We start from the raw sequence: 24,613 nt of genomic DNA, 5'->3' as shown, positions 1-24,613 counted from the left end.
ACAATGTTAAAGTGCCTAGGATAGCACAAGGGTTAAGTGAGCTTTTAAATGGGTTCAAACTAATTCCCAAGACGCTACTGGTTTCACTTAAAAAGATCTATTTCTAATTATTACTGTGCCAGATATCACAGCAGAAGCTGCAGCAGTGATTTGATGGATCAGAACCGTATGAATCCATTTGCAGTTATGGCTAACATTTCTTATATGTGATCAGCAGAATAGCTTTTTTTAGATGCATTTTGTGTTTATTGCACCACATCCAACGCCTTGTATTGGGTAGCTACAGATTAGCACCCCTACAGAGAGTGACTTTTAGAAAAGCAAAATATACAAATCCCAATCACATTGAAAAAAAATACTTGCTTAGTTAAAATGTTTTAAAGCTTCCGTGATCAAATGTTTGCTAAAGTTTTAAAAAGATGAAAAGCTTCACAAATGTTTGCACATAACCAAAAAAAATGTAACACACTTTTTTAAGCATAAAAATACTCAACTTTAAAGCTTAATTTGTCAAAATAAAAAATCCTAAATGGCTTAAAAAAGATCTGGTGATTCAACTAAATCCAACACCATATTCCTTTTTTTCTTCTTCAAAAAATCTCCTCTGGTTTATTCTTTTTTTTTTTATCTTCATATAAATTTTATATATGTAAATGAATTTCTAAAATTCCTTCTGCATTTCTCTTAAAGTTATTTGTTCTCCTTAGTTTTCTGTGAAGCTTTATTGATACTCAACTGATCCGTTCAGGCTGCTGAGTGGAGCAGACCATTCCAAGAGTGGATGGAACACAGCATGTGCTTAAATGACTTGACTTGTTCATTTCCCTTTGAAGTCTTTGTGATATAAGTTCATGAAAAACCCCTCCCCTCTCCTTTTCCTTTGTGTACCGTTGGCCGACCCTCCTTTTATTAATAGAGGGGTGGTTGGCCAATGTCACACACATGAAAGCTTATCACGTTTATTTATTAGGTTTATTATTCATTCGGATGGTCCCAATGTGTTTCATCTGGTGATATTGGTGATAAGGGTCACCTTCTCATTACGGATTTTCTTTGTCTTTCTTATTAAAGTTCTACGCTTTTGTGTGCTTGTTTGAATCCCCAAAATAGACGTCAAATTAGAAAACTTGAAAACATTTATATTGATTTTAGAAAAGATATTTTTTGGAGCCCTGGACATGAATTCAAAAATAATAATACATTGTTCTCTCCAATTAAAATTTGTGAGCCTTTGGTTGGCACAAATTAGCATTTTGTGCACTTAAATTAGTACTGTAACACCTTCAATATCTATTATTAATTTGTGCTCACAAAATGACAATTTGTGCACAGAAGTAATAATTTGTTTTACCCAGATGCAAATTTCTGCCCACAAAAAGCTAGTTTGTGCCCACATAATGCTAATTTGTGTACACAAAATGTTTAAAACAATGCCACTTTGTGGTCACAAAATACTTAACTGTGACCATAAAATTCACACAAAATAATTTGTTCAGAAAGACAATGCTAATAATGTGTGTGCACAAAATACTACGTTGTGCACACAATATGCTAATTAAATGCCAATTTGTGGCCACAAATTACTAAATTGTGGCCTCAAATAACAAATTCTTGCCCACAAAATAGTGGTTTCAGAAACCAATTATTTTTTCTTGAAAGTCAACTCCAGGGCTCTGTATGTTTTAGCAGTCCACACAAAAAGGAGATGTGGGATAAAACCACCTTAGACAAGCTTCAAAGATGTTAATGCAGTCAAGATTAAGAAAGAACAGTGTAACATCATGAAAGCATGTCAAAACCATTTCACTATTTTTTTAGATATTAAGTCAAAAAAAAAACTCCATTAAAAGATATACAATATTTCTAAAGATTGAAATTGTTTTAAAAAAAATTGTCATCATTCAAGGAAATGTGTCAATTGCAGTGTAAAAAGGATTCATTTTGTGCGACTACTAGGATAAATTCCACTGTAAACCATCTTGTAAAAATGTTCTGACAAATTTTACACATGTCTCTGTTTTACAAATTGTCTCATTGCACCATGTGGGTAAAAGTGAAGATAATCCTGATTGAGTTGGTGCTCATAAATCTGCCCACAGCATCACGGCAAAGGATTAAACATGACAATTACAAAGTCCTTGATGATGCAACAACATGGTATTGTTACATTTATTTAAATCGGCGCGATTTAACATGGAAACAACTGTGGATTATGGGTCAAATCCATAAACGTCACACATCTGTGCATCTGAACAAGCCAGTAACAGACTGGAGAGACTGATGCTGAGATTACAGTTTGTTCCTCACGCTTAAAAAAAACTTCATTTGCTTTGTGTTTTCCAAACAGCAGCAGGATGCTTCAGTTGGATTTGACAGAGTGACTCTGTTGTTTGCTTTAGAGAAAGGTGTGTTGTAGAGCTCTTCAAAGACTGAACACGGAAAACAAAATGGCACAAATGCCGAAGGAGGCTGTGGGGCGGAACAGGAGAGACACAGAAAGAGATGAGTCTGACTGGAGTCCAAAGCAGCCGCAGCCAGGGAGAGCTGAGCTCTGAGCCGTCTGGTGTGGGGCTTCCTGGATTATCCAAGGAGAAACCATGACAGCCATTACACCATTAACTCTCCCCTGACTTGCAGAGCACAGATGTTGTGCTACAACAATGAAAATGAGTTTATGCGTTTTCAGTCTGATCCCAAGCCGCAACATGCCTGCAGGTTTTGCTCTCTCTGGATCCTAAACTGCTTCATATGTTTGTTTTTTTATGAGAGGAAGAAAAATCCTCAGTGTCACATTTAAATAAAGATGTGCAGGTTTTGTATTTTTTCATGGCAGAAGCACACCAAATGTTCCATATTTAAAGGGGAACATCAATGCTCTTGAAACGCAAAATGCAAATCAGTACAACACAAGCAGGCTATCATATAATATAAATTGCAAAAGGAAAAAAAAGTATGACACTGTGCGTTTTGGCGCACTTGCTTGTGCGCCTGCATCTCCAACATAATTCCAAAATGCTCTAAAGTCAAGAATATCTACAATCTGCACAGTGTGTGAACTAAGCCATAGGTTTGTGTGACTTAATAAATGCAAATTTGTTATCTATTGATTGTTTCTCATTTACCAAGCGTGGTTTTAATTAGATCAGCGTTAATATACACAACAATCGGAGGAAAAAACCAAAAGTACATCCTTTTGTAAATTCAGCGGTTGCGCGGGGTCGTTTGGGACCCTTTGCGGTCTATGATGGACAGGCTGTACTCTGTGTTGTCCATAATCTGCAGAGGCACAACACCCTGGATCTCCCCCTGCGTAACGGAACGCGTGGCACAGCCTTTGCTCTGAAGAGGAGTGGAGTCTCTCCAAAACAACCTGCCCAGCATCTTTCTGATCTCAGGTCTCATCAGGCAGTACAGCACCGGGTTCAGGCAGCTGTTTGTGTGCGCCAGGCACACGGTGAGCGGGAACACATATGTGTGCACCGTGTAGTATGAGGTGTCCCAGTTGGCTGCGTTAAATTTGACCAAGACGCCCCAGAAGGTGATGGCATGATTTGGCATCCAGCAGCAGAAGAAAGACAGGACCACGATGGCGACAGATTTGGTGACTCTGGATCTCCGTTTGGGGTTGCTGGTGTCCATGCTCTTCCGTCTAACGAAGCGCAAGAGCATCAGATAGTTCACAGAGACGATGAGCATTGGGATTATAAAGGCTATCAGGATTTTTTGGATGTGGTAAAGTGCTAACCAGTCGTGTCCTTCTGGAAACTTCAGGAGGCAGAGTTTTTCTCCAGCGACCTCTGTCACAGTAGAGAAGATCGCCGTGGGCGCAGTGGCCGCGGTCGCTGCCACCCACAGGATTGCGCACACCCACTTCACGCACCGTGACCTTCTGTGGGACTTCTTCTTTAGGGCTGAGGCCACACACATATAGCGAGTCACGCTCATGGCTGTGAGGAAGAAGACACTGGCGTACATGTTCATCACGGTGACGGACAGGACAATTTTGCACATCGCGTCTCCAAACGGCCAGCTAAAGTCAAGTGCTGTGTCCACGGCCCAGAAGGGCAGCGTAAGCACGAACTGGAAGTCAGTCACTGCCAGGTTGATGATGAAAACATTGATAGTGGACCTCTTTCGACCCTGTCTCAGCCTCATGAGGTAAAAAACGAGCAGGTTCCCCACCAAACCCACCGCGCAAACAACAGAATAAACAACGGAGATGAAGATCCTGAGGATGGGGGACCCGTCCGCGCTCACATCGATGTCCTCAAAAGTAAACTTGTCATCGTCGGGTAAACTTCGGTTCGGAGCTCCACTTTGATTGAATACTTCATCCATTTTGGGGATGGCACCTCAGGCAGATGAGGATACGCCCCATGTGAGAGCTCCTCAGCTTCTGTCTCCTCCGCGCTCAGCACCGTGTCATGTTCCGCGCGCATCTGAATGGCAGCTGACCTGGAATCTGCTTTTATACAGGTGTGTCGCTTCTCTGCTGAGCCACTATTGGTCGAGGAACAAAAGAGATAAATATTCACATGATCGTCACAAGAATCATGAAACTTCACGTTTTAATGAAAAGATTCACAGATTATTTTTTTCTATATTCCAGTTTTTTTTCCAGAGGAAGAAAAAGCAGCGCGTCATGGCTGTGCGTAAAAGATCCGTTACAGAAGGCGTTCTTTTGGGCAGGTTCAAACTTGAGCTTTTCAATTTATTTATTTTTTTCGAACAGCTTTGCTCAATTATTGTTTGTGTTTTCCTCCTGAATTTCACTCATCTCTCTGCGCCACAATGTTTCTGCAACTGACAGTTACATTTCTGATCCGATTTGTAAACAGCATTTTGTGCATCAATTAATGTCAATTATGCCCTCATTCCTCCAGAAGAGGGGGCGCTAAACTTAACCAGATTACAAAAGAGGAATGCAAAAGTTAATTTAAAACAAAAGCGCAATTTCTTTAAGTTATTATTAAGAATTACCCTATTTTTGTAATTATTTTATATTTTTCAGTTTTTTTCTTATGTATTTGTAACTTGAATTCAAACAATTTCTTTGCTGTAAACATTTAGGGAACACCACTGCAGTGTGATCTTATTTTCTTTTTATTCCAGTGTCTTTCACACATTTTATGCAACCTCTCTTCAGGTATCCGCACTGGAAAATATCAAGTGGCAATGTATCAAATCTTAAAACCAATTATTCTAATCTGCGCTCATTCATCCGACACCAAGTGAAGGCAACAGCCTCCCAACGGATCCTCATGTGACCCAGAGGAAACTCGAAAGACCCCAGTTGGAGGAGTAACCGCCCTGTGGATCACAGCCGTCTTTCCCATTTCTTGGAGTCCCTTCCCCTTTAAGTCTCCAGCTCCCAGTCAAAGCCAGCCTATTGTCTTCAGTCCTCCCATAAAGTGGGGGTGGTCCTGTAAAAAGTTTGCAAAGGAAACTTTCAAGCTGTCACTGGTTGTCGGGAGGACACTGATGGCGAACAGGGGGACCCGCCGCTCACAGGCAAACACTAACACATTTGCAGATGTAGGAAAATGCAGCAAAACATCCCGAGGAGTGAAAGTTTGATGAGGTCAGATCTGGAGGCATTTCTGAGGAGCGCCGCAGTCTGAGGAGCGCAAGGCGCAACAAAGCGAGCAGGATTTCATGAAGTGAAAGCCGGCGCAGTGACAGACTGAGACACCAGAGCTTGCTGATTATATAAATGCTCCCATCCTGACAACATGACGCGTTTGGATCGCGGGCTTAGCGCCTCTGGACAGAGAGCGTCTGGGCTCCACGTCTTCTTTACGCTCGTGATGGTCGTGGGAAGCAGCGGAGCGCCGCACGAACCAGGTTTGTGAGCCAGACGCACAAATGCATAAGTCCTTGTAGCACACTTCCTGTAGTGCTCGTTTCCCTCACTGCATGTAACTGAGCTCAATGATTTGTTTTGAGATGCCAGCTGTGACCGATGTTTACCAAGCTTCTGCCTGACCACAAAGCTGGGTAAACCCTGCTGCTTAGAAACAATCGTGGAGTATTGGTTCATCATTCCCCTTCCCTCAATCACAGCAGCCCAGTAGTGCTCTGCTTAACTGCGACCTTCGGCCTCATCCCTGAGGCAAGAACCCAGAACCAGCAGAGCAGCACTTTGGGAATTTGCAGGATGTATTATTGCTATTAATATGCTTTAAATGGAGCTGGTTAACATCCTCCTGCTGGAGATAGAAACCTTTCTAATATGGAAGGAAGCAGCCCCATGCCTCTGTGCCCTATGCTTTCACCCACCCCATTAGTGTTAAAAGTCAAAGCCCATCCTAGTTCGGAGATCCATTCAGATGTCTGGATGCGCTCCTTCTCATCCCCAGCAAACTGACAGCATGCCCTTCAGGTGAACTATCAGGCATTTCAGATAACAATGCCGTGCTGAGGGAAGGAAGTCTGAAAGCTGCAACAATTTCACTTGACAAAGGTTTGTGCAGCAGTTTCAAAGTTTAATTTTAGACTCCTAAGAACCCAAAAATAGAAAAGCACTCAAGCACAGCCTTTCTTCTGATAAGACTTTTTTTTTTCTTGTCACTTGAATAACTAACAGAATTGAGCTTATTTTATTTCTCGTCTTTGTCATTGCATGGAGAAAGAAACTGGCATTCCCACATGTTGCTGACCGTACAGATTTAAAACATTATGAGCGAGCAGACCGTTAATATTAATCACAATAGCAATAACAGCACATTTGGAAGATAGTCTCCTGCAACGTGGCGCTGATTTTGCTGTTCGACGACAGCTGGAGCCCCATCAACAGCTCCAGCAAATTTTGCCATGCTAAACGTTTGCTGGTTGCACCAACACGCATCTTTTGGAGCAACACAGCCATGGATCTGTCCTTTTATTACTGTGTTGCTATCTTGGATGTAAATATGTGGGAATTACATCAGCCTTTATTTTGTCTGGACACCACTGGAAACAAAAAATTCATATACCGTATTTTCCGGACTGTAAGTCGCTCCAGAGTATAAGTCGCACCAGTCAAAAAAGGCATTATAAAGTAGAAAAAACAGATAAGTCGCACTGGACTATAAGTTTCATTTTGACGGGAAATTTATTTGACAAAATCTGAGACCAAGAACAAATAACTTGCACAACCTCATATGACACAATCACTGCAGACTATTTATCTCATAATTTCACAGTAATTCTTTCTCATACTTATTTATTTATTCCTTTCATGAAGCATCATTGGCCAACTAATACTGTGTTTTCATCCTGTATTTGTAGAATGTAGTCATTTTTATTGCATTTCTGAATCTAAGAAATCATTGGAAAATAGAATATTATGTTGGCCTTCATGATCGTACTGTAAAAAAAGTTTGTCACTTAAAATACTCTTAACACTTAACGTACCTCATACATCAAATTGACCCAGGAACATCATCTCTGTTCCTCACAAATGAACATAACAGGAGGGTTAACAATGTATTTATTTCAATTTATTTCTTATACAAGTCGCTGCGGAGTATAAGTCGCACCCCTTGCCAAACTATGAAAAAAAGGGCGACTTATAGTCCGGAAAATACGGTAATGGTTTAGTTTCTCAGGTCTGTGTAGCACTAGCAGCACTTCCGCCTTCGGCGATTTGGCTGCCGGTCCGAAGATAAAGCTAGTCATCCGGGGGAAAGTTTCGACGAACCATGGTGCGTCCAAAGGAGGACCGCAGAAGGCGGAAATGCTGCTACATAGTCCTGAGAAGCTGTGTACAATCATCAGGAGAAATACCATTTTCTTTATCATTTTAATTAAGTGACAGCATAAGCAGTGTTGAAGAAGAAAATGAAAAAGCATTTTGTCGAATTGCTTTTTCATTTCAATTTTGAGTCAAAAAATGCAGCTTAATTTAGAAAATGAAAAAGCATTTCTGGTTTTGTCTTTCATTTTTAATTATGGTACAGAATCGCTTCAATATAAACTAACAGCTTGACGAGAAGCTTAATCTTTATGAACTTCAGATCTTCTTCCACTTTCGGCTTCTCCCATCAGGGGTTGCCACAGCGAACAAGTCGCATTTGGCAATGTTTTACGCCGGATGCCCTTCCTGACGCAACCTTCTCATACTGGGCTTGGAACCGGCAGAGGTAGAGAAGGGAACAGGGTGCAGCCCGGAGTTGAACCCGGGTTTCACGGACGGAAGGCGCCGCAAACCAGCACGAGCTAAACTGGCTCCCATTTATGAACTTCAGATATCATCTGAATCATGCAACTTGTGGAGTTCATCCAATAAAGAAATGGAATTGAGCATCCCTTCAAGAAGGGATGCTGAATTTTGTTTTTCAGATAAAAAAAAGTTAAATTTTATTTTAGGAATATGTAAAATAATAGTCTGTGAAATAATATGGAGTTGTCATGCAACACATACAAGCCTTAAGAACATTTTATTCATTTTTTCATTACGTGATTAAGGCAGTTATGCAATAGAAATTAAGAGTGACTTTAAGTAATAATGTGTTTGTTAATTCTGTATTTTCTTACAATTTAGTGAGTTTCAAGCAGTTATTTTCTAACTTTTCCAACAGCCACTCACCAAGACTGTTCATTTCTTTGTTTCTTTTTTTACTTGATAGGAGTTATCAAAGCTTTTTTAAATCTATTTTACCACATCATTGCTCTATCAGACCCAATACAACACTGACTATATTCTCAGGAACATTTTATCCTTGCATCATATCATATTTTGTTTGCTGTTTTGCAGACATTTCTTTGTAGACACACCCTATGAATGTGATGATCGTTTTTTATTTCCAGTTTCTGATTGATTTTTTTCTTTCATTCTATTCTGAAGTACTTTTCTATTTTTTAACCTGAGAGAGGTGCTACCTAACTAAACATTTGCTTACTTTAGCCACCTGAATATAAGTCAGGGTTCCTCATTGACTGTATATGAGAACTGGACTGAGTGACCCCTTTCCCCTCACGTTCCAGATAAGAAGCACCCACTGGTTCCAAGAAGGCAAAATCTCATAGACTTCCGTAAACAAAATAAACAGCGATTACTCAGTCATACTATTTGGACTTGCCTATAAACGGCCTAATCGTATATAAAAGACCGCTGGGAATGCTTTTACAATACATCAAAAGATGATCAGAGTGGGTCTTTAAAGTCCCACTCCAACTACAATTTTTCCTATTGTAAACATGTTCCCAGTCGTCTTTTTATTGTGATTATGCAGTTTTTAGCCCAAATCAAAAAGCCTATGTTGTTTTTTTAAGACGTATTTTGGGGGGGGGGGCTGCTGGCGCAGAAGTTAGCTATGCTAAATTCTCATCAGCCTTAGCTCTCCCCTTAGCTGATAGCATATCACAAGCTCTAGTTAACATTAGCGTAGCAAAGAAATTGCAAACAATATCAGAGCTATCCAGCCGTACAGTTTTGAGACAGATTCCAGGTGGGACGGTGAAAACAAAGACGTTGGTGGAGCTATTTGTCTGCAAGTGAATGCTTCCAAATTGCACCGGAGAAGGGAGACTCGGACCCGGCTATGGCAGCTGCTGCATCACAGACCTGAGCTTTTTCAAACGGTGTGTTTTTATCTCATCCTCATCCAACACGATTTGAGTAAAGAAATACTCAGAAATGCAAATGAAGGGAAGCTCATATGTAAGATGTATATATAGGTTCAACCAAAACAAAAGTAGGCCAAAAGAAAAAAAAGTAAAGAGTTAACTGACTGTCAAACTGCATATTACCTGAAAAAGAAGAAGAAAAATTAGCCACTTGGAGTAAACTTTGGAGATGGGGGGTGTCTGTTTATGTTTGTTATTGTCCTTACCAAAGCATGTTTTGCCTTTAGAAACAGGTCAGTCAGATTTGCCGGGACCATACTCTGGTGGGGAAGGATGGAGTCTCACCCTGCTTTTATGTGTCAGAATATGCTCTTCTGCCTGGATAGTGGCGTCAGATGATTTCAGGCCCACTCAGATAGACAGTACTTCAATTTCGAGAATAGCACAACTCCTGAAGTAACATCCTACTGAAACCAGTGAGTGAAAGGAATCTTTCTTCTGTGTTCAAGCTCCACTTAAGTCTGATTTGCCTTTTTCTTGAGGCAGAAAAACGTCTGCCTGTAAACTTCAGGTGTGAGTTTGCAAGCACCAGACACCGCAACCTTCACCTTGACACACCTTGAACACTGAAGCGGCAGCGGACAGACACTTGTACGCCACTTCAACATGTCAGCAGCTTGCTCTAAAAAGGATAGAAAGTTATCTAACCCACGTATTTACAACTAATGCAGAGTGAAAAGAAGCACAGAAAGGAAAAGAAGAGTGTGCTGTGAATCAAGTGCTTTTAATTGAAGTTGTCCCTTAGTTCTTTCTCCATCTTGCAGACTTCAATGTTGTGTAAGTTCCTTTTCTTTAATGCATAAACAGTTGATTTTTCAACTGTAAGCAAAGTCTTCAAGGACAATCCATGTAAAAGTAAAGGCAAATAAAAGTATTAGGCAAGGCAAGGCAAGTTTATTTGTATAGTACAATTCGTACACAAAGTAATTCAAGGTGCTTCACAAAACAGAAAAATGCATTAAAATCACAATACATCATAGAAATAATCAATGTAAAATTTACTTTAAAAGAAAAGGAAGAAAAATGTGAAAATTGATTTAAAAAGAAAGGAAGGAAATGAAAGAAAAGTGCAGATAGGACCTTTCAGTCATATACACGGCTAAACAGGAATGTTTTCAGTCTAGATTTGAACATGAACACCGAAGAGGCCTGTCTTACGACTTCAGGGAGGCTGTTCCAGATTTTAGCTGCAGAATATTGAAACGCTGATTCCCCTTGTTTAGTTCTGACTCTGGGAATCATCAGGAGGCCGGCCCCTGAGGTCCTCAGAGCACGAGATGGTTCATATGGCACTAACATGTCAGAGATGTACTTTGGAGACATTATTAGAAAGCAAAGAAAAAGTTATTGCTGCTCTGTTACAAACCCAAGTCCACTGCACACAGCGGGATCGGTCGCAACAAAGTAGCCAAACACAGGGATACTGATATAGGGGTGTAGGGAAAAATTGATTTGGTGACATATCACGATATTTCATTTGGTGATACTTGTATCAATTAAAAATGCTGTCAAGACGATAATTTATTTACTCTTGTTTTCCACCTAAGGCTCCGACCGCTGGTTAGTAACACAGCACACTAAAGTTGTGTCCGAATTCTCACCCTAACCCCTAACTACTAAAAAACTATATAATGAGGCATTATGTAGTGCCGTGAATTTTAAAAGCAATTCGGACACCATGCTCGCTACTTTCTTTTTTTTTTTCAACAGCGGATAGGACGTCATCAATTTCACAAAGTTCAAATCTAATTAAAATGAGTTTTTTGCGATTATTATTTGAGACCACTGTCTTCTGGAGATAAAAAGTGTTGATAGTTTATCAAAAAAATACATTAAAATACATTTTTTGGGTAAAAAATGTTCCAACGCAATGCATTGCGGTCTAAAGTCGCCCAAACGAGTGAGCATTGATGCACACTGGTTTTTCGCAGAGACTCCTGGGAAATTACCAGGGCACTCGATTTTGGAATTGTAGATTTGGACAGCACTACAAAATGGCAAATGCACTATACAGTGCACTAGGGGTTAGGGTTGGAATTCAGACACACCCTCAGCCTCTGTGAGCAGCTCGACAACGCACCAGAACAACACGATCTATTGAACCAGCTCGTGTTAAATGCTAAATATTCAGTCAGCCTCGCAGATTTTGTTGTTGTGAGACATGTACCACTTAGTTTTTACTTGGGATGGGTACCGAACTGAAACTCTGTGCCATGCTGCTGCCAGTATCATATAAAAACACGGATTGCTGTAATTTGTAGTGGGCTCAGATACGAATGAGTGAAGCAGAGCAGCTGTGCAGTCATGCACGGAGTCTCAATCAAAAGGCTGTCAGCGGTGTGGACTAATGTTCTGCGGAACCTCAAAGTAATAGATTCTAGTTCAGCAACCTGATGGATCAGAGTGATGTGTACATTGGTCTAAAAAAGACAGTTGTTGTGGCGATCAGCGGTGTAATACGTTTTTATTTCCACGTGTGAGGGAACGGTGCTGCAGTACAGACTGTCATTTAAATAAACCATCTTAGACAAATTAAAGTAACCCCTTCTCCTTCCCTCATCACACTGTTTCTGTAAGATTGGCGTTTTTTTATCTTGTTTTTGAAGCACCCATTCAAGCACCGTTCATGCTCCTGAACTGTTTAAAAGTGCTGGAGTAGCTACGTTAGCAATGTTGGAAATAAACTGTACTTTTTATGATATGTATCACATTGCCATACTCCTGCCAATACATACCTTTACACTGAGGAATCTAAGGTCCAGTGGTTGAGGTTTACAAATGTATTTGTTTAGCTAGACAACAGCAGCTTTCTCCCTCACAGTGAAGCTTCTTCTTCTTTTATCTAAATCAGCTTCTCCTGACAATCAGCTATCTGGGTGACAGCCTTTCAATCAGCTGATCAGAAAAACAAATGGAATAGAAAGAAACTGGAAGAACAAGAAGGCCGTCACATACTCAAACTCAACACTCACCTCAATAAGTGAACAGAGAAGGAGAGGTAAAAAAGGCCTTGATTCCGTAAGAAAATGAAAGAAAATGTGTGCAAAGTATTGACACAATTGAGTGCACTCTTGCTACATAAGACGCTGGGGCAAAAGAGAAAAAAGCCACTGGAAAAAGTGAGAAAAAATCCCAGACAAGCCCCCAGATGTGCTACGGCCCATGAAGTGCACCACTCAGTGAGGTCTGGGGTAACATAAAAAAGACTACAACATATGGAAAGAATAGGATAACAAACAAGTTTGGGAACAGCGTTCATTGGCCAAAACAAAACAAAAAAGCAGTGACTTAACCAACCCAGCTGTGTCAACCGTCAATCGGCCCTTCCCTGATGCTAACTATGTATTGGGGAGCTAACTGATAAAAACAAATAAAGATAGCTGGAAAAGACTGAACTATCAAAGTCCATCCCCATGCTTAAACATCAAAACCCTTCCACTTAATATGGACAGCGGGATGAAAAAATCCAAAAGTAATCAACTAACTGAATGCCTTACACCGTCCAAGACAGTTGTCAAGACAGATGAACTGGACAGCTGATGTTTAGGAAAGGAGGCAGCCTAATATTCAAGACTATTATAGGTAGGCCTGCACAATAAATCACAACTTTATTGTTATTGCGATCACAAGCTGTGCAATACACATATTGCAAAAGTCTGCGAAAACTGCAGTAAATGGTTACCTTAAATGTGCAAAAACAATCTTAAGGCAGCTTGAAGTATTTAACAAATCAAATGAATCCCTTTATGCATTTGACCAATCGGAGGGACTTCTTTACATCATCGACCAATCGGATGGAACCCTTTTATGTTAACTGCTACAAAATGCTACAAAAAGTAGTGTTGAACATCTCTATTATCTACTGATGATACAAGCCACTGTCGTTCACCTTTCGACCTTTCAATCAGGGGTCACCACAGTGAATCAGCTTTCACTGATTCACACAGGTGGTTTGGCAGATATTTTTGCACCGGATGCTCTTCTTGACACAACCCTGTATTATATCTGGGTTGGGGATACGTAGTTAGGCAGCAGTGGAAAGGGTCTTGCCTAAGGACCCACACTGGATGAAGCTCATTGTACCCCCTGATAATCAAAATACATACCAATGTCACTTAACAGAAAACCATTTCCACATGCAACAACTATGTTCCATGCTACTCGCTGCAATGATTACCCATCTACTTGTTGTCGCCACTCCTACCTGCTACCTCAAGCCCTGCTCCTCCTTTCAATTTATTATCCTCCTCTGGACTCACCATCTCCGGATTGTAGACTCACTCCTTCACTTCATCTTCAGCCTAAGATCCCCTTTTCAGACTAGCCTACTCTTCCTTATAGTAATGCACTTGTCTAGGGCTGAAACGATTCCTCGAGTTACTCGAGTTACTCGATTACAAAAATTCCTCGAGGCAAAAACTCTGCCTCGAAGCCTCGTTAAATTCCTATGACGCGCACTATACGCGCGGCGCAGGGATTTGATTGTGTCACACGGACCGTTTATTCACACGGACCTTTTGAATTTAGTTGGCGCGATGGCGGAGAATAGATCTATAAATAAATGGCAGAAATTGTCTAAAGTGTGGGATCATTACACACTTAATAAAGAAGAGAACAAGGTGCAGTGTCTGTACTGCAAAATAGAGCGGGCATACACGCGCGTGCCGCCGGCAGCGAGCGAGGGGCGGCGTCAGCCGCTCCACGCCCCCTCCGCGGCGACCAGCGCGGGCCGCGGAGGGGGCGCCGAGGGGCAGGGGCTGGGACAGGCGGTAGCTCGCCTTTCGGCGGACCGCGAGGCTTCTTTAAGCATTGCAAAAATAACAAAAGCATTATTTTTACACGAAATATAAACAATGATAATGATCAAATATGTTTTTCTGATTCTTTTATTTTTAATGGCCTTCCACTTTGGTGTTGTGCCACCCTTTCAAAGTCTTCTGCCCCCCCCCCCCCCCCCAATACAAAATGTTCTAGCTCCGCCACTTCTCAAGACCAACTTAAAAACACCAAAAGTAACATTTGCATCAGAGCCCATCTTTAAAATCAAATGCTTGTTCATTTTACAACCACATCATTTTTGTTATGCAAGATTTGTTTTGGTTGTTCAAAAACACACACAAATCGTTTTATCCGATTACTCGATTAATCGATCGATTAAGTGCTAGACTAATCGATTACAAAATAATCGATAGCTGCAGCCCTACACTTGTCTTTTTAAACTTTTAAAATGTATTTCCAGTGCTTTTAAATGTGTGCTTTTATCCTTGTTTGGTGACCTTGGTGCCTTATAACTAAAAATGATTATTCTTATTATGATTATTATTATTATTAACATAATCCATGGAGTAACTGGATTTCCCTTCAGAGATGAATGCAGTATTTTTTAATCATTGTGTCACTCATAAAATCTGGCGGTAATCCACTCTAACTGTTTATATTAATTCTAATTACTTTGTTTCAAGTATTTTTGGCTCAGTAAAGGACTCTGCTTGTATCAATCCTCATGTTGCTGTAGTAAGTTTATTGGATTCACAGAAATAATTTAGCTCATTTGAGCGTCCATTCAGTTTTCTATTTATCGGTAAGCCCTGTTTCATAATTATTATTTAATGTTCTTCCTGCTAAGCCTTTTATTTCTGTTAGTCGAAATTGAAAAATTTCCGAGTTTTTCTTTCTTTCAAATGCCACAATACAGCTTGCTGTTTGTAAAGTAAGGTTACAGTCTCAAAGACTCTGTCAGTCTTTGAAAAAACATTTATCATGATAAATCTACGCCAGATGCATCATCTTTTCTTTCCAGTTCAGACATAATATTGTATCTGAGCTAATTACATTCTTTCTCTCTGAAAAGCCCACATTATGAAAAATAAAGATAAATTCTACTTACCTATTTAGATTGACACATGAGCAGTATTGTCATTATCACTAACCTTTTACAATATTTTTTTTTAAAAAGGGACTCATTTGGAACACTGGGATTGTTTAAACTGTGTAAAATAATGAAATAATAAGTAATAATAAGTAAAATAAGTCAAAATAATTTGGAAACAGAAAAACAAGAGCATAATTAAGAGTCATCAGTCTTTTAACAGTGGGTGTGCCAGTAAGTTCAACAGTGGTTAGATGGTGCAATGCCCACAGAAGCTTCAAATATTTAAAAGCAGCAACTACAAGTGTGACTCTGAAAAAACAAATTTCAAAATAAGGCCCAAAAAGTCAATTGCTTTGCCAAAATATAAAGGGCTGTTGTCAGGAAAAGGTTCAATCTCTCTTCTAGCAATTCTTTTACCCACTTTGATGAAAATTATGTTTTCAGGGTTTTTATTCTGTCCTTGTGCCATTGTTCTCATGATGGAGGACATAAATAAAGAAAATTAAGCTTAAAACTAAATTTCTGAGGTTTTTTTTTGTTTAAATCATTGTGAATCCGGTGCAGACAAAGAAACGGTTTTGGAAAAAGCCTGTAGCAGTAACATAGGTGCTGCAGTTGGAGGGCCACAAGCTTGTTCTGCTCCATCCTGATGCATCCACTTACAGACAAATACTCATCCAAGCTGGTGTCTGGCTCTAAACTGTGCGGCTGGCTTTAGCTAATTCTCACAGGTGGTCTTTGCAGAGATTTTTACACCGGATGCCCTTCCTGACACAATCGTTTACTTGGGCTGGGGACCAGCACAGGGACTCAGACTTGGACCCCCTTGTGGCTACATAGTTAGGCAATAGAATGTAGGGTCTTGCCTAAGGACCCCCCCCCACCCCCACTAGATGAAGCTCATCGCGCCCCCTAGGGAACAAACCTTGGTTCTACTCCCAGTTCTACACCCAGCTAACTGAGCCATCCAGCCGCTCATCTCAAAACTTTATATGTACTAGTTGACAATTAAAACAGATTAAAAATGAGCAGTAAAGATTGATTTCTAATAAGCTGGAACTAGATTAGAAAGTTATGTTACAGTATCATACTGTATGTACTGAGAGGTTTCTTGTGTTTATTTTACATCAATTAATCTCTCTATATGGGTCAAATAAAAATAAAAAACCTGAAAAAGAATTAGATGGTATAAGTAAGTCTTATGCAACTTCTTTTTTTTATTGACAGTTCTTTCTTGTACTCTTTTTGTTAATTTTTTTTTTTTTTAATCACACAAAACAAAAAAGGTTTGGGGAAAAAAACATTTTACTTGAATTCAGCAAGACTACATGTTTTATTTTGGTATATGCATAATGCTTATCTTACATTTTGAAGACATCTTCTCCTATACGCGCAGTTTGAAGCCTGCAAGAGAAACTTCAGTTGTAATGAGCATAAATGACTGAAAAACTGCCACGTGGTTCTGGTTTGATTTGCTTTGAATTTTATTCTTTATTAACTCCTACAAGATGAAATCATCCATAAAGTTATTTTGCTTTTCACCTCCACTTTCACAGACAGATTTCTCCAGAGCCTACCTCACTATGAAGTTGTCCACCCCACCAGAGTGGATGCCGAAGGTCACTTCCTGTCCCACTTCCTGCCTCATCATGCTCGTCGTGTGCAGCGCAGGGGAGCCTCTGAGGATCCAGAAGACCTGGATCAGGTCTTCTACCAGTTTTCCCTTGGCGGCCATGGCTTGCAGCTGAACCTCAGCCTGAATACAAACCTGTTGGCTCCTGGCTTCCTGACAGAGAGGAGGTATGGTGGGCTGAAAGGGGCCAAAATCCACCATCCTGGACACTCACGATGCCATTACTTTGGTGAAGTGTTGGGTGAGACCACTGTGAAGGGAAGCGCAGCCATAAGTACATGTGATGGACTGGTGAGTAACTGCAGGTTTATTACTGTTATGTGGATTTTTTAAATTTTATAATGTGGAGCTCCAGGTTTTACTGGAATATGAGGATAATTGTCAAAAAATCAAAGATCTTCTTTGCAAAAGTATCCTGATGAATACACCAGCAGTGCAGCCACAACTTATAATTATGGTATAATGAAAATATTCCACAACGGCAGAAAAAAATATTTTGAGCAAATTAAGCCAGAAACTTTTCCTGTAGAAACTTTTCCTGTAGGAAAAGTTTCTGGTGATATGACTCATTAATGAGTTATAAAACTAGATGGTAAATGTTACAGCTTAACAGTATCCACTATAGTGAACACATCCGCTGAGCAAATAATCTCCTCTGACTCACCTGCAGTCACTCAGAATTTATACTCAGGATTGTCTTGTTTTAATAAGTTTTATGGCTTATTCAGAGAAAAGGAAGCAGAAAATTACTATATAGGCCTTTTCCCTCTTTAGTGATGGTTCTGGGAATGGATTGTAGAAGCAAATGTGAGAGCCAAGACAGCTAGAAAAACTTTATATTTTTTTCTATTGGAAAAAGATATTTTAAGAGATTCTTTCTTTTAGATTTGCAAAGACAAACATTTTAGTGTTTATGGACAAAAATAAACCAAATAACTCTGAGCATTAAAATGCATATTAGCGGAAAGCCTTTCCCTGCAGCAATCTGAATTCTGAACACCAGAACTTTACTCAGATATCATAAAACAGCAATAAAACATTAAGAAAAAAAACTATTTAAAAAAGAATAAAAACATAAATGTTTAATTTATTGTAATGGAAATTAATTTGTTAATTTTAACAACATTTTGGTTTGAGAGACCTTTATTTGTCAGTAATAACAACTGAAGCTAAATTTAAACATCTTTGTTTATCTTGAAAATAGTTAACTTTCATGATAAATTGTTCACAGTGGACCCTCCCTGTGTGTTTTATCTTTTGTGGTCTTGCTGTTTTGAAAAGAAATTTCAGTGCGATTTTCCATGCTGTTTTTTTTTCTGTAGACCTTATCAATCAATCTTGTCTGTGCTGTATCTATTGTCTCCTATGATACACTTGACTTTTCTTCAAGGTTTTATGTAGGATGCCATTCCTGACACTACCGTCTGCATTTACCCAGGCTTGGGACAGACAAAAATGATAAAAAAAATTTGCATTATTTGTTTAACTTATTTATTTGTTAAATATTTTTCTCACTTTTGTTTATTTATCTTTAAATGTTTTTTTTTGTCTTTTCATTTATTTTTATGTAACTTTTTTATTTACTTATTTCAAAGTCTGTTTAGCTTTTTATTCTTTTGAGTTGTCTTGTCTTTTATTTATTTTTTGTCACTTTTGTTCATTTACTGTAGCTCTGAACATACAGCATGGGGTATGTTGGGCTGTTGGAAAAAATCGATTCGGAGATATATCGCGAAATTTCATTTGCGAATATTTGTATCAAATTCAAAATGCTGTCAGGGCAATATTTATTTAATTATTTATGAGCGTCCTTCAGCGTCTGACTCTTGTTTTCCACTTAAACCTCTAACCGGTAATTGGCAACAGAGCACACTGAGCCTCTTTAAACAACTCTACACCGAACCAAAACAACAAGATCTCGCTGAGAAGCAGCCTGTTTTGTTGTCATTAGACTTGCAGTACTCAGTTTTTACTTGGGATGTGTACCGAACCAAAGCTCTGTGCCACGTTGCTGCCAGTACCAGTAAAAACGCAGATTTCAGTGCGTTGTACCGGGTTCAGATAAGAATGTGTGAAGCAGTGAAGCAGTGCAGCTGTGCAGCGGCTAATGCACGGAGCATCAGCCCAAATGCTGTCGGCAAAGTGGGCCATGGTTCTGCAGAACTTCACAGCAATAGATTCTTGTTCAGTAACCTGATGAATCAGAGTGATGTGTACAACGCTCTGAAAAAAGTTCAACATCATGGCGATGAGCAGTGAAATACACTTTATTTTCGCTTGTGAAAAAGCAGAGCTGCGGCTGCGGCTGCATATAAATAAAGCATCTTAGCCACATTAAAGCGCTCTCCTTCACCCTGTCATGCTGCCTCATCACACTTTAGTGTTCCTGGAAAGAATTAGTGTTTTTTTTCCCCCCTTTATTCTTGAAGCACCGTTCATGTTCCTGAATCGTTAAAAAGTACTGGAGAAGCTACATTAAGCAATTTAGAAAATAAACAGCCCTTTATTTCCTCAATCATACTTTTAGAACCAATTGGTTAAGGCACATTCATTCCTTTTTTTTTATAATGAAAAACATTTTGTTGTGGAAATCATAAATTATTGACTGTTCGCTTTCTATATTTTAAGTTACCAAAATAAAAGCACTACAAATTTGCTTAGGTAAAAGCAACTTGTATATGTAAGTAAAGTAAAGTAAATCTTTATTTATATAGCACTTTTCTCAGAGAGCGACTCACAAAGTGCTTCACAATGTTAAAACAAAAGGAGATACAGTTGCAGTGCTTAACATTGTGATCATTCAGTAAAATATTTTTTTAATGATTTTATTTCAATGAAAGGCATATTTATATTTAGGTAGAGTTATTATTTAATACCATTATGGCCAATGATTTATGTTTGTGGTATGTGTTTGTTTATTTCATTGAACTTGGGGTCTTTTGTCATCGTGTAATCAATCATTTTTAAGAACAGTCCTGCTGAGAAATCATCATCATTTGAGCTTTTCTCAAACATTTATCTTTTTCAACTTGAGTGGGCCCTATTAGATTACTACTGGTTTCCCCTGTGGCCTCTCTTTGGGACATTTCAGACCAGGTTTTTTTTTTTTTTTTCATGTGGCATTGACTTGATGCATTTTTTTTGAGTCCCTTGTCTTTTGCCAGAGCAGTTTTCTAATTATTAAATCCTTTTTCTGTGAAAACCAAATCCCTGTTATTGCCCCCCCCCCCCCCCCCCCCCCCCCCCCAAGTTTATGGAATGGGAAACAAAAGCATGCATCAAGCCATGGTCTTCCACTATATCAGCCTGGATAGCATGAGTGTATTCTTACCAAATTTGCGCTTGGGGAAAACCAGAGCTGAGTGTTGTGCTAAGCTAAAGTGTACTAAATTCTACATCATCCGGAGCGGCCACCGCAGGGCTGGGAACAACTGGGACAGCAGGGGCTGTGCTTGTGACACTAGACAAACCTTCTGAGCCCTCCAAGTGCCAGTGGTTAAAAAAAATTAAAAATCTAAAAATACGTGTACACGAATTGCTAAACTGTGCCCACGGATTAATCAATCGTGCACGCACACATTCCATGTTTATGTTTCTGAGCAGAGCAGCCGGACTCGTGGTTTTGTGTTTGCATGCAGGGGAGGGTGCTTTGTTACGGTGTGCGCAACCGAGGAGGCTTCAGAGCGCAGTCCGTTCAGCTGTTCTGTGTGAGCGGGCTGCCAGACTCAGAAGAACCGTGTCTCCCGGGAGATTTGTATCTGCAGACAGAGGACAGAATTTAGGACGGGCGGAGTCCTGAGAAAAAGTGCAAACAATCATGTGAATTTGTGTTGCGAGTCGGCTCCAGACAAAATAAAGGCTGATGTTATCCCAGTTTAAATTCATCCACGGCTAAATGTTGTTAGCACGTATTAACCTAATCCCAACCCTTCTTCCGGATCAATTCGGCCAAGAAAAACTTACTGGCTGGACATATAAAATAACTGAACATGAACTTAATCATAACAATTATAAAAGCCCGATTAGAAGATTATCTCGCTCTACGTCGCAGCTTGGATGTTTAAAACGAAACTTCCAATTTCTTCTCCTACGATCGTACGGTAATTTGTCCAGACCAATCACTATCTTACACGTCATCGGACTGTCTTATGTAATTGTAATGTCCATATAAAAATTCAGTAATAAATATATTTAAAAAAAATCATACCCAATTAGTTTTAAATGACGTCACTTCCGAGATTCAGGATGTTCTCTTTTCGTTAGAAGCCGTTTTTTTCCACTTTTGTTTTTTTTTTTTTTGGATTTGACAATTTGTTCCGGGATTGCTTTTTGTGATTTGGTATTTGATTATTTGCATCCGGATTTGCTTTTATGTTTCAGTATTTGTTACTTTGTACCGAAATTGTTTTTAGGGCTTCAGGTTTTGTTGGTTTGTACCAGGATTAGATGTTGTATCTCTAATGTAAACGTGTCTTGCACCGCTCGGTGACTGCAAGTTAGGCCACTCTGTAGCCTCCCACCTACATAATAAATGAGCAGACAATCACAGAGACTATTGATAAAACTATCAGTTTTAGGCTGAAAATGTTACATGTTTTTTATTAAGTGTTCAGAAATTTCAAAAACGTGTTCTCTCAAAAGGATTTATTGAAAAAAATTGATTTTATTTTTTTTGGGCCACCAAAACAACTGTAGCCCTCCTGACTTTTATTTTTCAGCAAATAAACATAAATAATTAATGTTTCATGTTTATACATGTTTTTGTTGTCATTACTGTGTAAATCATTGATTAGAATTGTGGAAAATAAGTACAATGGAGATGTGAGCAATCAATTCATAGTGTTAAAATAACTACTGCTAATTATTATTAACAATACTATTACTGGTCTGTGGTTGTGTTTTTTTGGATATTTGCAGTAAACAAGTCCTGTGTAGCCCTTCGTACTCCTCAGACCCTATAATATAGCCCTCATCCTCAAAACGGATAGTTATTCCTGATGTAGAGTCATCTTTTTGTTGGAGGCCCTGAGGTAAATGGAAACATTTGACTCACAAAACATAATATTAATATTTCTTATTCTGTATAGAATTATACTTATTTTTGTTAATTGAAATTTCTAAATAGCCTTGAGAGAAAATATTATGCTTATTCAGGAAATTGGAAAGAATAGCTACTACATGGAAAAAAAGAGCAAACATTGTTTAAGACTGTAAAGAACATTTTCAAGTAAAAGGATTTAGGACACTTGGAGTGCTCATAATTTAGGACCATAGTGTTTTTATATGAAGTCTTATAGAACTTTGCTGTTATCTAATAGAATCAAAACAGGAAAGTTTTTTTTCTTTACAATATTATCTATTTTGTGTTTTTTTAATTGCAGTTTTTTTCTTAAGGAAAATCCTTTTTTAAAGGATGTTTGTTTCTTGGTTCATACTTTTCATAATGCTGATTCCCTCTGAAAACGACCTCCTTCACAGTCATTGTAGATTATTTTCAAAGTCTGTTCACATGGAAACCACACAAACACATAAAAACCAGACATGTAAATGTGATGCCTATGTTTACCCACAAGTACGATTATAGTCATGGTGCACTTCAGCTGTGTGATTGAACTGACTAATATTTGTAATGAGAGACTTGCAAAGGTGGAGATCATTGTTCTGAGCGCTTCGATGTGGTCAAAGCCGCCCATTGGCTCCCAAGCGTGCTCGTCTTTAGTTGAATTTTCCCCCCTTTTTGGCTAAAAGACCAGCTACTCTGTGGATCACAGCAACCACGAACATGTATACACTAGATCTAAAGGTTTTGTTAAAACATTTTGTGATGTGAGGCTGTGATGTGACCCACTCTGATGAAAATTGCAGCATTTGTTTCCCAGGTTGGAGGAAATATAAAAAGAATTTAAGATTAAAACTGCATACCTGGGTATTTCTTTATTCAAATCGTGTTGAGGTAGGAGTGGATTATAAAATGCAGTTTGAAAAAGCTTATAGTTGTGACGCAGAAGAAAAAGCTGGACAGACCACATGCTCCCTGCTCTGCACCAATCTTATGTATCCACTTGTGGACGACTAGATCCATTTACGCATTCGTTTACCTTGTCTGACTGTATATCTGCCTCAAAACTGTACATCTGGATAGCTTGGGGTTGTGAGCAGATGTAAGTTAGGAGAGAGTGCAAAAAAAGGGATGATGGGATATCAACAGAGGCTTTCTCAAGAACCAACAGTCCCGCCCACAACTTAGTGGGCTGGACTGTTTTTTTTTGTTGTTTTTTTTTGAGAAAAAACTTCCTAATCATCATTAAAAGACCACTGGGAACACTATTACAATAGATCAAAAGATGATCGGAGTGGGATTTTAATGTCTGGAATTTTGATGTTGGGTGATTGAGTAGATCAGAATAAAGTGAAAGGTTTGTTCAGTCAACTCACGATCCAATTGACCTTTTTCACACTTCCGCATTTTTCGACCGGAAATACGTCAATGACGTGTAAAACAACTTCCTGTTAGCGTAGCAGCAGATATGAAGAATGGCAGAGTCGAAGAGTTGCAGTCTCTGTTGCGTTCCAGGCTGTTCGTCTTCCTACCAAAAACAGCCTTACTTTTCATTTCATTATTTTCCTGTGGATCCAAACCTGAAACCCAAATGGATATAGGCGATGCGAAGAGATGAAGGGCATAGTTTTAATGTAAACACAGGTAGCACCCTCTGCTGCCGGCACTTACTAACTTCGCTCCGGATGGGGTGCGGCTGCGTCGTTCGTCGCCTGAAGAGTGGTGTCGTCCGGAGTATTTTCCCTTGGAAAAACTTTACTGCTCCTTTGAGAAGGGAGTCAGTATATGACAGAACCTCAAACGTCAGTCTATGCAGCTATGCTGTGAAGATACTAGCATACGGTGGCTAAGCTAAGGCAGTAAAGATGGATCAGGACTACGTGACACAGGTAAGGTTGTTCATAATGTGTTTGGTTAACGTTAGTCAACTATGTGTACCGTTATTGGATAAATGCATTTCTACCTGAAAAAATTAATATTTATAATAAAAGATGTTCATGCTCTCACCTATTTTAATTACATGTATTTAATCACTTTTGAGCATTTTGTCATTTTGTAATTTCCTTAACAAAAATAAATTAAATGTATTTGTAATTAAATACTTAACATACTTTTCAAAACATGATTACTGTGTTGTGTTGAAAGGTAGCATAAATATATTAAGACTGATTTTTAATTTCTTTATCTTCACATGTGCTCTGGATGAGGCTTTGGATTACATCCATGACTTAGAAGCCAAGTTCCTTTGCTGGACCCAGGAGACGATGTCATGGCGGACAAAAGTTCCTCGTTCAAGACCTCCTTACTGACATTGGATCTAAGATCATCATTCCACCTTTTAAGCTTTCAGCTCAATTCAGCAAGGAGGAAAATGAACAAATCCAAGCCATCACCCGCCTCAGAATTATGGTGGAAAGAGTGATCAGTAGGATAAAGTCCT

General features: G+C 39.2%; 2 protein-coding genes across 2 annotated transcripts in view; one reads left to right on the top strand and one right to left on the bottom strand.

The window, feature by feature from the left end:
• Positions 1–958: 958 nt before the first annotated feature.
• LOC101166945 (relaxin-3 receptor 1) lies at positions 959–4,868 on the bottom strand. Its single transcript, XM_004066954.4, has one exon. The coding sequence runs from the start codon at positions 4,336–4,338 to the stop codon at positions 3,202–3,204; it is 1,137 nt and encodes a 378-aa protein (XP_004067002.1). The 5' UTR covers positions 4,339–4,868; the 3' UTR covers positions 959–3,201.
• Positions 4,869–5,339: 471 nt separating this feature from the next.
• Positions 5,340–24,613, top strand: part of LOC101166699 (A disintegrin and metalloproteinase with thrombospondin motifs 7) — a 202,016-nt gene continuing 182,742 nt past the window's right edge. The window contains exons 1-2 of the mRNA XM_023952917.1: positions 5,340–5,844; positions 17,038–17,405. Coding sequence (XP_023808685.1) covers positions 5,733–5,844; positions 17,038–17,405 — 480 coding nt within the window. The 5' untranslated portion in view covers positions 5,340–5,732. The remainder of the gene's footprint in view (positions 5,845–17,037; positions 17,406–24,613) is intronic.

Source organism: Oryzias latipes, chromosome 3 (assembly GCF_002234675.1).
Source record: "Oryzias latipes chromosome 3, ASM223467v1".
Classification (NCBI taxonomy): Eukaryota; Metazoa; Chordata; class Actinopteri; order Beloniformes; family Adrianichthyidae; genus Oryzias; species Oryzias latipes.
The sequence above is the reverse complement of the archived record's forward strand: the minus strand, read 5'-3'. Positions and strand labels throughout refer to the sequence as shown.

What these genes read in the sequence shown, in the direction of transcription:
- LOC101166945 (XM_004066954.4), bottom strand. Translation starts at nt 4,338, where the DNA reads ATGGATGAAGTATTCAATCAAAGTGGAGCTCCGAACCGAAGTTTACCC.